This window comes from Phocoena phocoena, chromosome 2, assembly GCF_963924675.1.
Source record: "Phocoena phocoena chromosome 2, mPhoPho1.1, whole genome shotgun sequence".
Taxonomy (NCBI): Eukaryota; Metazoa; Chordata; class Mammalia; order Artiodactyla; family Phocoenidae; genus Phocoena; species Phocoena phocoena.
The window spans coordinates 47509647-47524960 of NC_089220.1; the positions used below are offsets into that span (position 1 = coordinate 47509647).

Sequence of the window (15314 nt, forward strand, 5' to 3'; positions counted from 1 at the left end):
TCCCTTAGTTTTCCACCTAATGTCCTTTTTCTGTTCCAGGATCCCATCCTGGAAACCATATTATATTCAGTTGTCATGTCTCCTTAGACTCCTCTTGACTGTGACGGTTTCTCAGACTTTCCTTGTTTTCGATAAAGGTGTTTCAGAGGAGTACTGGTCAGGTATTTTGTGGAGTGTCCCTCAGTTGGGATTTGTCAGATATTTTTCTCATGATTAGACTGGGGTTATGTATTTTTGGAAAGAAGACCACAGATGTTAAAAAAGAAAAAGTGCCATTTCATCACATCCTATATCAAGGGTACATACTATCAACATGACTTATCACTGTTAATGTTAACCTTGATCACCTGGCTGAGGTATTTTTTGTCAGCTTTCTCCACTGCAGATTTATTCTTTTTTTGCCCTTTCCATACTTTATTCTTTGGAAGGAAGTTACTAGGCCCCACCCACATTTTAGGATGCTTCATCTCCTTGAGGGTATAAATTGTTTGGAATTCTTCAGTGTGAGAGATTTGTTATCTTTTCCCTCCATTTCCTTATTTGTTCAATCATTTCTTTGTCTTGTGAGTATTTATTTTCTATCGTGGATTATAACCTAGTACTCCTTTATTTTGTTGTTCATATCATTTCAGTTTTCACACTTGGGAGCTGTTTCAGTTGGCTCCTGTGTCCCTTTGACATACCCCCATCACTGTTTTTTTTTCCCTTTTGTTAGCACTTCTTTATTTTCTGGTTCTACTTGAACATTTCCTGCTCTTAAGTCTCTTTTAATCTAGATTCATTCCCCACCCCACTGCCCTTTTTCTTTCTTTGCCACTTATGTGTTGAAGGAAATGAATCAATATCCTATAGAATTTCCCACATTATGTATTTAGTGATTGTATCCCTGTCATGTCATTTAACATATCACTCTCTTCATTTTCCATAAACTGGTAGTTAAGTATTATAGCTTATCAGAGTCAGATTCCCCTTTAAAATTACTTATTTTCTGCTTTATTGAGATACAGTTGACTAATAAAATTGTAAGATGTTTATAGTGTACATTGTGATGATTTGATACATGCACACATTTTGAAAGGATTCCTCTCATTTAGTTAATTAACTCATCCATCATCTCACATATTTATCTTTTTTTTTTTGGTGAGATCATTTAAGTTCTACTCTCAGCAAATATAAATGATACAACAACAATGATACATCAAATGTGGTCACCATGTTACACATTAGATCCTCAGACCTTATTCATCTTATAGCTGAAAGTCTGCACCCTTTTACCAACCTCTCCCTGATTTCCCCACCTCCTTGCCCCTGGCAACCACTTTTCTACTCTCTGTTTCTATGAGTTTGACCTTTTTTTTGTTTCTACATATAATTGATATCATGCAGTATTTGTCTTTCTCTGTCTGGCTTATTTCATTTAGCACAGTGCCCTCAAGGCCCATCCATGTTGTAGCAAATGGCAGGATTTCCTTCCTTCTCATGGCCGAATAATATTTCATCATATATATATATATATCTCACATCTTCTTTTTATATTCAACCATTGACAGATTGTTTACATATCTTGACTATTGTGAATAATGCTGCAATGAATATGGGAGTGCAGATATCTCTTTGCTATCCTGTTTTCATTTCCTTGTGATATATACCCAGAAATGGGATTGCTCGGGCATTTGGTAGTTCCATTTTTAATTTTTTGAGAAACCTTTATGCTGTTTTGCTTAGTGGTTGCACCAATTTACATTCCCACCAACAATGCACAGTAGTTCCCTTTTCTCTTCATCCCTGCCAATGCTGGTTATCTTGTCTTTTTGGTGATGGCCATTCTAACAGGTGTGAGGTGATGTCTCATGGTTTTGATTTGTATTTCCCTAATGATTAGTGAGGCTGAGCACCTTTTCAGATACCTCATTTGTATGTGTTCTTTGTAAAAATGTCTTTTCAGTTCCTCTTGCCCAGTTTTTAATTGAATTGTTTGATTTTTTGCCATTAAGTTGTGTGAGTTCTTTAATATATTTTAGATATTAACCTCTTACCAGATAACTGATCTGCATATTTTTCTCCCATTCTGTAGGCTGCCCTTTCATTTTGTTATTGATTTCCTTTGCCATGCGGAAGGTTTTTAGTTTGACGTAGTCCCAATTTGTTTATTTTTGCTTTTGTTGCCTTTGCTTTTGGTGTCAAATCCAAAATACCTTTGCTAAGTCCGGTACCAAGGAGCTTACCCTCTATGTTTTCTTATGGGTCCAGGTCTTAAGTTTAAGCCTTTAATCCATTTTGAGTTGATTTTTGCACATGGGGTAAAAAAGGGGTTAGTTTCATTCTTTTGCATGTGGTGCCCTGTAGTTAGATATTAAGGCTTATCAGACTCAGACTAATTTTTTGATGTATATTCATTAGAGTTCCTGTGTACTTACAATTGCATCACATAATGTCTGGTTTCCTCTTTTTTTTCATGATGTTAAGATTGATCTTTGGGTCATTATACGTCCATTATAATGTTCCCTACTAGCTTTTTACCTGAAGGTTTTAGCGGCCTTGATGTTTATTACCTAGTTGCGTCATTTCATTAGGGGTTTGAAAATATTGATATTCTAATTTTATCATTTTTCCTATACTAACTATCTGTTATTATTGTATAAAGACCTTTTCTTGTCAACTCTTTGGATGCCTTGAAATACAGTTTATATGGAACACATAGAATAAACGCTTCATTCTTTTCCTTTGTTTACCAGTTTTCAGAATAATTATGAGTTGATGCCCCAGCACCCTCCAAAGTTGCCCAATAAGGTTTTTATTTTTAAGTATTAATATGAACTTAAGTTTTGACATATTTAATGTATTGGAATCTTCTCTAGTCATTTAGTCATTATTTGTTTCAATACTTGAGTTCCATCTTTGGCCATGAGAAGCTCCTTCAAGTTAGGAATTGTTGCCTTTTGAGATGATCCTTGTAGTCTTAGTAGATTTTTTTGCTTTCCATTATGAAAAGATGTCCTAGGCTTAGTTTGTACCTTTCGTGCTTCAGTCTTGGAATTAACCACTTTTCTAAGGAACGCTTAGCTCTTTTAGTGAGAAATGGTGTTTAGTGATCATAACCTGAGCCATTGCGGTGCTAATTCTTACTGGGTTGTCATTGTTTCGAGGCCTTTTTGGTGAACAAATTCAATTTTTGATTACAGCGTTTTAAAATACACCCAGAATCTTACAATCTTTATTGCTACTGCTGTATTTCAAGTCATCATCACTTTTTGTCTGGATTATGGCAGTAGCCTGTTAAATGGTCTGCCTACTTCTAACCATACTCTCTATATTAGTCTGTTCTAAAGACAGCAGCCAGAGTGATTTTTTTTCAATAAATTTATTTATTTAATTATTTTTGGCTGTGTTGGTTCTTCGTTGCCACCCTTGGGCTCTCTCTAATTGCAGCGAGAGGGGGCTACTCTTCGTTGTGGTGCACGGGCTTCTTTCTCATTGTGGTGGCTTCTCTTGTTGAGGAGCACGGGCTCTAGGGTGCGCGGGCTTCAGTAGTTGTGGCTTGTGGGCTCTAGAGCACAGGCTCAGTAGTTGTGGCGCGTGGGCTTAGTTGCTCCGTGGCATGTGGGATCTTCCCAGACCAGGGCTCGAACCTGTGTCCCCTGCATCGGCAGGCCGATTCTTAACCACTGCGCCACCAGGGAAGCCCCAGAGTGATTTTTTTTTTTTAAACAAAGAAATCAGATTGTATCTCTCCTCTGTTTAAAGTGTCCCATCTCCCTTGGAGTAAAATCCAAAGCCTTTATTTAGTAACAAGAGCAAATAAAGTGACCATATGCCAAGGTTTGCCTGGGACAGAACCAGTTTATGCTTGTTGTTCTGGCATCCTGTCTGATTTATTATTTGTCTCGAGTTTTAAATTTTTTAAATAAAATATTAACAGTTGCATTAAAATAAGTTAGGATAGATTTGGTTGACCAAATGCTTTGTATTTCTAGCTTCCTCTGTTGTCTTCTCTCTTATATAATATTTCAGATGTATGTACACTAAAGACTTCTTACTTCAACACGAAGATGACCAATAATATCTTGTCCTTCCTCTCCTGACCTTTTCTAGATGTAAGGAAACTAAACCTTTCTTTCAAAGACAACATCCTAGGTGACTACTGATAAAATAATTTCAGTCAGTCACAAATGGCTGGGGACAGCTAACTCCATACAGTCTTTTTTTTTTTAACGTCTTTATTGGAGTATAATTGCTTTACAATGGTGTGTTTCTGCTGTATAACAAAGTGAATCAGTTATACATATACATATATCCCCATATCCCCTCCCTCTTGCATCTCCCTCCCACCCTCCCTATCCTACCCCTCTAGGTGGTCACAAACCACTGAGCTGATCTCCCTGTGCTCTGTGGCTGCTTCCCACTAGCTAGCTATTTTACATTTGGTAGTGTATATCTGTCCATGCCACTCTCTCACTTCGTCCCAGCTTACCCTTCCCCCTCCCTGTGTCCTTACAGTCTTGGCAAGCGGGGGGAGAAGCATTGGCCACTGCTATGCTGCTGGTCTTTTGGAGTTAGCAGCCATTTGTACTGTGGTATATGTCATACCTGTGAGATATCTTAAGCTGCCAAGCTGCCATTTGACTGGTCAGTGAAAAACCTGGGAAATTATAGGTTAGGCTTATGAGAAATATATATGGGAAACAGAGGATGAGCCATCCTGCATACAGAGAGTAGTCCTTTATAGTGGCTTTATCCTTTACTGCATAGTGCAAATCAACCACTTATTACTATTTAGTACTTTAAAAATTTTACAATGAATCCTTTTGCCTGAAATAACTGAAAGAGGAAAAAGGAAGTACATGTTTAATGAAAAATGAAGTACTGAATTTTCATTTCTTAGAACAGTTGATGACATATAACTTGCACAAAGGTCATCGTTTACTCTCCATAAGGGCCATGGAAGTATCACTGATCGTATGAAAATCCAAACACACAGATCTGCTGACACAGCCTTAGCACCTACTTTGTAAGTTAGTGTTCGTTTTAAGAAGACTGTGTTAAAGACAACAATTTGACACGTGTAGCTGGAGACAGTGCATTTACATATCATTCTGGGATATGTGATTTTTCATTTAGACTAAATAACTGTTCTAAATTAAATTTTTCTGATATTTTATTATGAAAATTTTCATGCATACAGCAAAGTTGAAGGAATTTTCCTGAGAATACTCTTATACTAATCACCTAGATTCTTCCATTAACATTTTCATAAACTCACTTTACCACATATCTGTCCATCTGTCGATCCTTCTAGCCATCCGTTAAACCATCTTATTTTTTTGACTCATTTCAAATAAATTGTGAGCATCAGTACACATTGCCCTCACTATATGTCATTAACTAGATATATACATAACTGGAAGTATATCATTAAGTAGAGTCCAATATTTGCTTACGTGTATGTTTCATAAAATTAATATACAATGAAGTGCACAAATCTTAAGTGTGCATTTGTTAAATGCATACACCTGTGTAACTTAGGCTTCTGTCTCAATATAGAACGTTACTATTACCCTAGAAAGTTGCTTCATACTCTGTCCCAGTCAATCCATACTCCTTCCCCAGAGGCAACCACTGTTCTGCACTTTTTCCACCTTAGATCTAAACTAATTTTGCTCATTTTTGATTCCGCATTTTCTTATTCATACACAGAGTGAAGTCATAGCTATTAATGTGTTGGCTCCAGTGCAGAGCTTTGCATATAATTAGATGATGCCATTATCAGCTGTTTCCAATAGAAAATCATTTAATTCCAAAAATTGTTTGGGTTTTTCATTCAGTTGATGGACTCAAAGTAAAACTTTCGGAAGTTCATTCTGTTGAAGGAAAACACTTGTCACTGAATGTTAGTATAAATTCATTTAAAGTTCAAAATTGAAGACAAAGGGTTTGTTTTGTGGTGATAATACACCTACAGATTTTGATAAAAAACAATGTCCTGGTAAAAACAATGTCCTTACTAAATCAAGAAATCTGTGGAGCAGAAATGAATTTGTAATTGGTTGAGGTACATACAAAATTCATAATTGCATCCAAACATGCTGTGATATCTTACCACTTAAGATAGAAGTGGTAATTGCCAAAATACGTAGGTTTTTGTTTTTATATACACTAAGTAATGACTATAAAGTTTTGAAATGAAGATGATGCTGAAGAGAATATTACTTTAGCATGGCATTAGGACTTTCTTTGCTGTCCATCATCAATCCAATTTTTTAAATGTTTGAGCCTTTGAAGAGCTATTTTGTAAAACAACCCAAGAGTCCTTCTTTGGTGTTGATTGATTTTTAATAAATGAGCCCTCTAAATGTTGGTTGCATTTTCAAAATCAGTAGAAAATCATTATTCAAAGTATGAATTAGTGGAATGCTTAAAGAAAAGAACAAAACAAATTTCAGCTTTTGAAGGTTTAGCAAGTTGCACTTTTTATAACAAAGCTTGTAAACAAAGACCTTAACTATTTATTCCTATGAAAACGAGGGAGGAATTGTACACATTAAGTGAGGAAAGCTCAAATGGTATACTAGATTAAATTCTGAAATTTTATAATTGTATTTTGGAGAATCTCCCCTTGTGGGAAGAGTCTCCTCTTGTTGAATGCTTGCTTTTAGCTGGATAAATTTATATTCTGACCTGAAATGGAATGAAATTGAGAAGGCTTACAATTTCATAGCATCTCTATTTGGCAAAACATTTAAAATAATTTAAAAAATAGAGACAACTTATTTGATGAGTTTTGTCTTAGAATATTTACTGAAGAAATTTACTTTAGAGGCAAAGAATAGAACTGCGAAAATATGTGGGCTAAAACATTTTCATATATTTACCTGTAGAGAATATTTTCTCAATTAAAAATTATATCTGCAGGGAAGAGTCAGTTGAAGGTATGGATGATTTCAAATTAACCTTAAAATTAACTTTGAAGATGATTGTGGGCAATTTTATGAAACATTGAAAATAATAAGCATATTGGAAAAATTATTTTTCTTCAGAAAAAATGCCAATGGACATAGTTTTGAGACAGACGTGACTTACAAAGCTGATTAAATTATTAAGTAGGAACTAAGAAAAGTTATTTTGTTTAACTTATGTTTTAATATTCAGGTAATTATAATGATAAAGTTAAAAAAATTTTGTTTTAAATATACATAGGTATATTAAAATACATAGGTATATGTTATCTTTTGAACAATTTTGTTTACTTTTTGATAAGTATTTTTAACTTTTTATTTTGAAATAATGTCTAACTTATAGAAAAGTAGCAATATTAATATAAAGGCATTTTGTACACTTTTTATAAACATTCACTAATCTTTAATATTTTGCCTCATTTGTTTTAGCATGCTTTTTTTTTTTTTGCGGAATGTGGGCCTCTCATTGTTGTGGCCTCTCCCGTTGCGGAGCACAGGCTCTGGACACGCAGGCTCAACGGCCATGGCTCACGGGCCCAGCCGCTCCGCGGCATGCGGGATCTTCCCGGACCGTGTCCCCTGCATCAGCAGGTGGACTCTCAACCACTGAGCCACCAGGGAAGCCCAGCATGCTTTTTGTATATACATATTCTTATTGTTTTCTGAAACATTTGAGAGTGGGCTGAATACATCATATCCCTTTATGCATTAATACTTAATTATGTATAAAAGAATTTCATTTTTGAAAGTAGTTTTTGAATTGAACTGTCTTTAGGTCGACCAGTGTAATGAAACACGTTATAATTCAGTACATAAGGGTTTCAAAAAATTGTATCATTTCAGTTATTTTAGTGTTCCCTTTTATCCTCAAAAGAGTCCTAGTCTGAACAGTCATTTGTGTGGTCATCCTAACAATAAGGACATAATAGGCACTCAGTTAATATTTGTTGAGTGATTGAATTTGTGGCCTCCTGCTTCCAATGTTGTCTTTTAGCTGTATGGTGGTGATGACTTGTGTGTTGTGAAATCTCATGATCCACAGTCACTTCCCCTGTGCCATGCACACAGCTAACAGAATATATATAGTGACTTAGACATTGAGAAGAAATATGGTTGTTAAAGAATATATTTTAAGCACCTAAAGATATTGGAATACTTTTTATAAGATTTGGTAGATTCCAGGGCATTTTTAGAATCATGGCATTTAGAGCTGAAATGGATCGTAGACACACAAGATCTAGCCCAACCACGTATTTTATGGAAGAGAAAACCGATGCTGACAGTTAGGTCATTAGGAAAGTGGGACATTGCTCCATGACTCCTTGCCAAGTTGATTTCTTTAACCTCAAAGATTTTCTTAATGGACATTTTGATAATGAGTTATCAGACTATAAACTATTCTTTATTTTGTCAACATAATAGTAAATCGTGTTTGCCAACAAGACAAAGGGCAAAGACTTTTATTTTTTAGCTCCAGGAGGAATGTGGGGCTAATTTATTTTTTTTTAAGTTTTTTTTTGCGGTACACGGGCCTCTCACTGTTGTGGCCTCTCCCGTTGCGGGGCACAGGCTCCGGACGCACAGGCTCAGCAGCCATGGCTCACGGGCCCAGCCGCTCTGCGGCATGCAGTATCTTCCCGGACCGGGGCACAAACCTGTGTCCCCTGCATCGGCAGGCAGACTCTCAATCGCTGCGCCACCAGGGAAGCCCTTTTTTTTAAGTTTTGAAGCCAGGGGGATGGTGCTAGGTATAAAAGAACCCCAAATTCCTTTGAAATTCTTTTTTAAAAGTTTTAAAAATGCAATCAGTTGAATTCTATTTATTTCCCTTTTGTTTTAGTATTCTGAAGAAGCCAATAATCTCATTGAAGAATGTGAGCAGGCCGAACGACTTGGAGCTGTGGATGAATCTCTAAGGTTTGGGGTTTTTTTTTTGCAGTAGTATTTTATGCTTTTTCATGTGAAATGTTAACTTAAGAAAAAGAATACCTCTATTTCTTTTCTTTGTTTAAAGTGAAGAAACGCAGAAGGCTGTTCTTCAGTGGACCAAGCATGATGATTCCTCAGACAACTTCTGTGAAGCTGATGGTATAACATTTTTTTTATACTATGCATATTAAGATTGTGCCTAAGGAAAAGAAATTCTTTTAAAATAATTTAAAAAATTATTTCTAACAGTTTGGCAGTTCCCCAAGAAGCTAAACACAGAATTACCTTATGACTTAACAGTTCAGCTCCTCAGCATATACCCAAAAATATTGAAGACAGGGAAGCATATACTTGTACACCCATGTTCACAGCAGCATTATTCACAACAGCCAAAAGGTGGAAACAACCCAAGTATCCATCAGCAGATGAATGTATGAACAAAGTGTGGTATACACGTACAATGGAATACTATTCAGCCATAAAAAGAAATGAAGTTCTGATACATGCTGCAATGTGGATAAACATTGAAAACATTAAGATAAATGAAATAGGCCAGACACAAAAGGACAAATATTTTATGATTCCACTTATATGATATATAGAGAGTAGGCAAATTGATAGAGGCAGTAAGTAGATTTGAGGTTACCAGGAGTTAGGGGGCGGGGAGAATGGTGAGTTATTGGTTAATGGTTACAGAGTTTCTGTTTGAGGTCATAGAAAAGTTTGGAAACAGCAATGATGGTTGCATAACATTGTGAATGTATAAAATTAATGCCATTGAATTGTGCTCTTAAACATGGTTAAAATGGCAAATTTCATGTTATATATATTTTACCACAATAAAACAATTTAAAAAGAAAACCCAGTTTCTGCAAAAGAAAAATTTACCTCCTGAGTTTTGCAGTTCTGTGTACTTAGTAATATATATAATTTTTGTGATATGTACAGGTATTTTGCATAAATAGATAAAAGGTAGAGATTGCAAAAACCTGCTTTTGATATATTGGCCTTGGATTGTTAAATATTTTCCGTAATGATGGGCTGTGTTATTTTTGGAAAAGAGAAAAATGAACCATGAGTTGTGTCTGTGACACCTAAAACTAAGCCAGAGCTCTGGTATGATTAAAATCTAGGAGCCCTAGAACCCATTAGAACCATTTGATTTATGGATTTATTTATTTAGATTTATAGATTCTCCTAGTCTTCCTTTTTTTTACTATCTACTTTTTTGTAAGTTTGTTAGCCTTTTAATTGGCTAAACAAAATTAAACCAAATTGAGTTTTTGTATCCTTCTTTGGTTCTTTTGGAACAGATTAATGATCTTCTAAAAAATCAGTGAAAAGAACGATATAGATCATTTTAATTATAAGCAAAAGATGAATCTTGCAACACCCCTTCCCCCAGCAAAAAGAGGGAAGAAAAAGGGAAAGTACTTATTTTTAATTTGTGGCTTCATTTTTGGAAAAAAAGATACATATGCTTTCCTTAATAAAAACCATGACCATATTTTGGCAGATACATATCTAAAATCCTTTATTCCTAATTCTCAAATCTGAAAACTTTGAAAAATGAACATTTTTCTCCTTAAATTTAGTACAGATTCATTCAGTGTGAATATTCATGTTTTTACTGCACGTTTATGTTCATGTTTTTATGTGTTTGATTAAAGGTTGCTGTCCCAGCCCCTGCTAGAATAATATTGAACATGTGTTGCATGTACTGTATTACCTTTCTAAAATCTGAAAAGTTCTGATTTCCAAAATACATTTGGCCCCAAGGGTGTTGGGTAAAGAATTGTAGACTTATATCTAGCTTTAGGCCAGTAAAGAAAGGGGGATAAAATGCTCTCCCAACCCTAACTTTGCCATCTTTTCTGCAAGGATTCTTTGGCTTAAACATTGTTATGTGAGATAAAATTCAACTTATAACATGCAGCATAATTTTTTTAGGCCTGCAGTGTTAGAGAAAGAATGGTACTACTTTAACCGAAGTATCCTTTTAAGACTACATGCTTACATTTGTGTCACAAATCAATAAGTCACTCCTTTATATGGTGTAGTTCTGTTATCTTGGGTGAATAACTTGTCCATTTATATTTGTTTCTTCTGTTAAAGGAGGGTAAATATTAAAAAAAAAAGGACAGCTTTGTAAGCAATAAATAATGTATGTAAATGGTAGGTAGAGGATAAAAGGTATTTTGTAAATCCTAATTAGAAATTTGAGCTTTTGTTTTCTGGCAAAATAAGGTTATAGTAACCTTTTTTTAAGTAAAGTTGGGAGAGAGGAAGTATTTGTTGTAAGTAAAATTATGTCAACTAATGTTTATCTCTAACGAGGCAAGATATTAAAAATTTAATCATTCCTTGGTGGTTAGTATTCTGTCTTAAAGTACTCGATGCTGAGTGTTATTTATATATATATTTTAAGAGTCAGAGTTATTTTTTATGAATTTATTATAGTTTGCTATACTGAGGTAATACCTATAGTATTAATTGAGATGAACAGAGATATCTGTTCCTGAACTAGGTGATTCCATGCATATTTGTTTTTAAAATTTTTATTTTTACTTCTTCTAGTTATTTTAATTGCTACTTCTGCCTTGGACTCTCAGTTATTTCTAGGTGCTGTCACTGGGCTGTTTATAGAAGCAAATTTTCCCCTAATTTATGACTCTAATGAACTGTGAATTGGGATAAAAATAACCAAGCATAGTTTTATCTTTGTTTTTTAAATGAGAAGTAGGTACTCTAGAGAGCTTGATGGAGTCTCGTGTAAGCATCTTTGCTCAGAGTTTTGTCATCTACTTTGGTTGCTTTGGGGCCATTTTCACTCACTTCCTCATTCTTTGTTGGTTCATACTGTTAAGCTTTATCGATGAGTCCGGTATTACCGTGTTATTAACTAATTCCCCAAAGCCACTGAGGACCAGGGGCCATAATTTTTTGGTTTTATTTTAAAGTTATAACACATTATACAAATTTATAGAACGTATGAGAAACCAATATCCCACCAATTTTGGTATGTTTTCCATATATCTCTGTAATTAACTTTTCTATAATGCCTTATCTTTTCATTTTATTAGACAGCCTTTGTACTTAACAGTTCTGTTGACTGTAAAATGGTCTATTAAGATATATCATAATACCAATGCCATAGTTAATGTTTATTATACTCTTACTGTTGTGCTAAGCACTCTGCACATATAAACTTCTTTATGTCTCACAGTAATGCTATGAGTATTATCTCCATTTTACAAATGAGGGCACCAAGGCATAGAGAATTTACATAACTTGACCAGGGTACCGAAGTGAATAAGTAGTGGGTCCTGGATTTCTAACCCAGGCAGTCTCGCTCCAGGGACTGTGCTCTGCTCTGTTGGACATTTAGGTTGCTTCTGATTTTCCCTTTTATAAATAATGCTGATACAAATATCATCCTGCTTATAACTTTTTGAATATTTAGGATTATACCTTTGGGGCAGCTTTGTAGTGGATCCTGATGGTGGTCATGTAAGAAGGAAGTATGTGGTAACAAACTGTATGGTACTAATATGTCTTCATTTACCTTAGTTACTGATGAACTCATCACATTGTGGTTAATGTGATGAGAAATGTATGGTATATTCTTTGCCTGGATAGCTTATAAGGATTGAATTACTATGTTCCTTCAATTCTAAAATTCACATATTCCTATTTTTTTTTTTACCATTTCTAAAACCAAGATGCTTTGTAAACAGTGTGTAATTTAATGTGGCTGTGTTTTTTCCTTCTTTTCCCTTCTTTTTAGGATTTCTCCTAAAAAGGTGTTTTTAAATCCTAGATGCATTGTTACATTTGTGGTGCCTTAGAATCGATGGAATACAGTCTGGTCATATTAGCTTTTTAAGGTTACTGAAAAGAAGGAAGATTATTAAAACATTTTATTTTACAGACATACAGTCTCCTGATGCTGAATATGTCGATTTGCTCCTGAATCCTGAGCGCTACACGGGTTACAAGGGACCAGATGCTTGGATGATATGGAATGTCATCTATGAAGAAAACTGTTTTAAGTACGTGTCATTTTCATTTCAAAATTCCTGAAAGATGTGTTCATTTCTCTTTATAAACAAATAAACAGAATCACAATGATTTAAAAGAACAAATCAAATTCACCTTATTAAAGGATGTATTTGGACATGGAAATGTACTTGTTCATTAATCCAGTTGCCCTCTGGGGAAACATGTGGACATGCGTTTCAACAAATAATTCTTTGTTCTTTAAAAGACTTAGAACAGTGTTAGACTTTTATGGGAATATTGTAGGCATTTCACAAATGTTCCTTAAGTGAATTATAGAATCTAATTTTTTAAATTAATTTTTATTGGAGTATAGTTGCTTTACAATGTTCTGTTAGTTTCTGCTGTACTAGAATCTCATTTTATAGATGAAGTAACCTAGAGCCAGAGAGATCATATAGTTAGTGGCAGGGAATAGATTAGGATGTATAATTCCTAATTCTCTTTTTGGTGCTCTATACTCCTCTTTTTGTGGCTATAGTTATTTTACCTGCTTTAAAGTTAAATTCTTTTCAGAGAATAATTATAATTAGTAACATTTGAGGACTCACGGTGTGCCAGGTATTGTGCTAAGCATGTTACATACATCTTCTCCTTTAGTCCTTGTAATAACCCTGTGTTGTAGTCATCACTGTTTATAGATGGAGGAACTGAGAGTTGGAAAGGTTAAGTGATTTGTCCAGTGTCAAAGATCTAGTAAGTGGAAGAACCCCCTTTGTACTGTTACCCACTACAGTGGAAGCTGTCAATTTGATCATTGAGAGACTGAGACATGCTTCAAGTTTGTCCACTTGTAAGCCTCTAGGTTGTAAACAATGTATGTATTGGTTTTTGGAAGGGATGCGTGTGTTTGTGTGCCTGTGTGCACACAATCGTTACGCTATCTCAGAGATGGGGATAGTTCTGGGAAGATTTCTGGAGTTCCCAAATGTGGCAAAAATACATTTCACTTTTTATGTCAAATATACGCATAAGAGATCAGCAATTTCTTTTTTTGACTTGCAGAATTTCTACAGTTTGGGAAGTGGAGAGTTTTCATTATTTACTCATTTCTGCCACGTGTATCATTTAAATTCTCTTGACTATTATTAGGAATGTTTGGTTTACTGAGTTTATTGACTTACTTTAAAGGTTTTTTTCCTTAATTTTTTTTGATGTGAACTAAAATAAAGTCCAACTAAAGCATTTGTTAGATTTTATATAAGTTTTATAGTTATTTCCTAACTAGTTTATATCATGGTCCCCATAATATTTCTAAAATATAAACAATGTATGAGGCACTAAATTGAGGATGTTAAAATACAACTTACATGTTCTGTTCTCAAAATGTCTCAAGCTGTGCAAATTTGTGAAATAGATAAAAGGACATTAAAACAATCCCTACACTCTACTAAAGATACTAATGAGTATTTATTTTGAGATTTAAAAACACTTTAGTGACATACTAACTCTCTCTTTTTTTTCTTGTTAAAATACTACCTATTATTGAAATCATAACAAACTTGATGGCCTCAGGGCAAACTGATGTACTTAAAATTACCAAAGTGGAAAATAATCTACCCACACTGTTTTTTCCCTTTTTTATTTTAGTGCTTGTGTTGGATATTTACAGTTTTTGCTTGTTTGTCTTTCAAGTAGCAGTGTACTTTGTGACACACACACACATATATGATATATATAAAAAAATATTAGTAACTCTAGGAGAAGAGCTTGACTGGTATTTTTTTCTTCCTTTGTTTGAAGAGGTGATTAGGAAATGACTTTCTGGCTGCTACAATGGGAAAAGATCAGAAACTATTATCACTAAAACAAATAACCACCCTCCCTTAAAGCAGTTAGAGAAAATAAATATTTTATAAGATCAGTGAAACAATTTTATTTTGGATATAGTCATTAAAAAACTTTCTGAGATAAATTCACTTTTACTTAAATAATTATAACATGATGGGTAACATATTTATATTTTATACTTTAATTCTTTTGTTTGTAGGCCACAGACGATTAAAAGACCTTTAAATCCTTTGGCTTCTGGTCACGGTGAGTTATTTATTTGCACTGTTATTTTTCAGCCAGTGAACTTTGGTTAGAAGGAAGGAGAAGGCAAGATAAGGGTTGGCATAGAGCAGTTGAGATCATATATTCTTGTTTTCACCGAAGTTATGCCTCATTCTTGCAGAGAAATTGGTGTTGAAAATACTTACGCTTCAGTAAGGAGTATTTTTGTAATGAAGTTCATTGTGTTAGACTACCATAGGATTAAGTTTAAATTATACATTTATTCTTTTATGCATTTTTGCAGAATGTGTGTGTTCAGGCTTTCTACTATTTGTACTCATCTTTTAGTTGAATGAATATCCAAAAAACTTCTGCCTC

General features: G+C 34.5%; 1 protein-coding gene across 12 annotated transcripts in view; it reads left to right on the forward strand.

Annotated features, from left to right (window-relative positions):
- ERO1A (endoplasmic reticulum oxidoreductase 1 alpha) overlaps positions 1-15314 on the forward strand; it is a 41228-nt gene that overhangs the window by 12528 nt on the left and 13386 nt on the right. For 11 of the 12 annotated variants that reach the window (XM_065871068.1, XM_065871061.1, XM_065871066.1 and 8 more), the window contains 4 exons: positions 8794-8870; positions 8968-9041; positions 12814-12934; positions 14932-14978. In XM_065871068.1, coding sequence (XP_065727140.1) covers positions 8794-8870; positions 8968-9041; positions 12814-12934; positions 14932-14978 — 319 coding nt within the window. The remainder of the gene's footprint in view (positions 1-8793; positions 8871-8967; positions 9042-12813; positions 12935-14931; positions 14979-15314) is intronic. The other variant, XM_065871071.1, reaches the window with a different exon arrangement.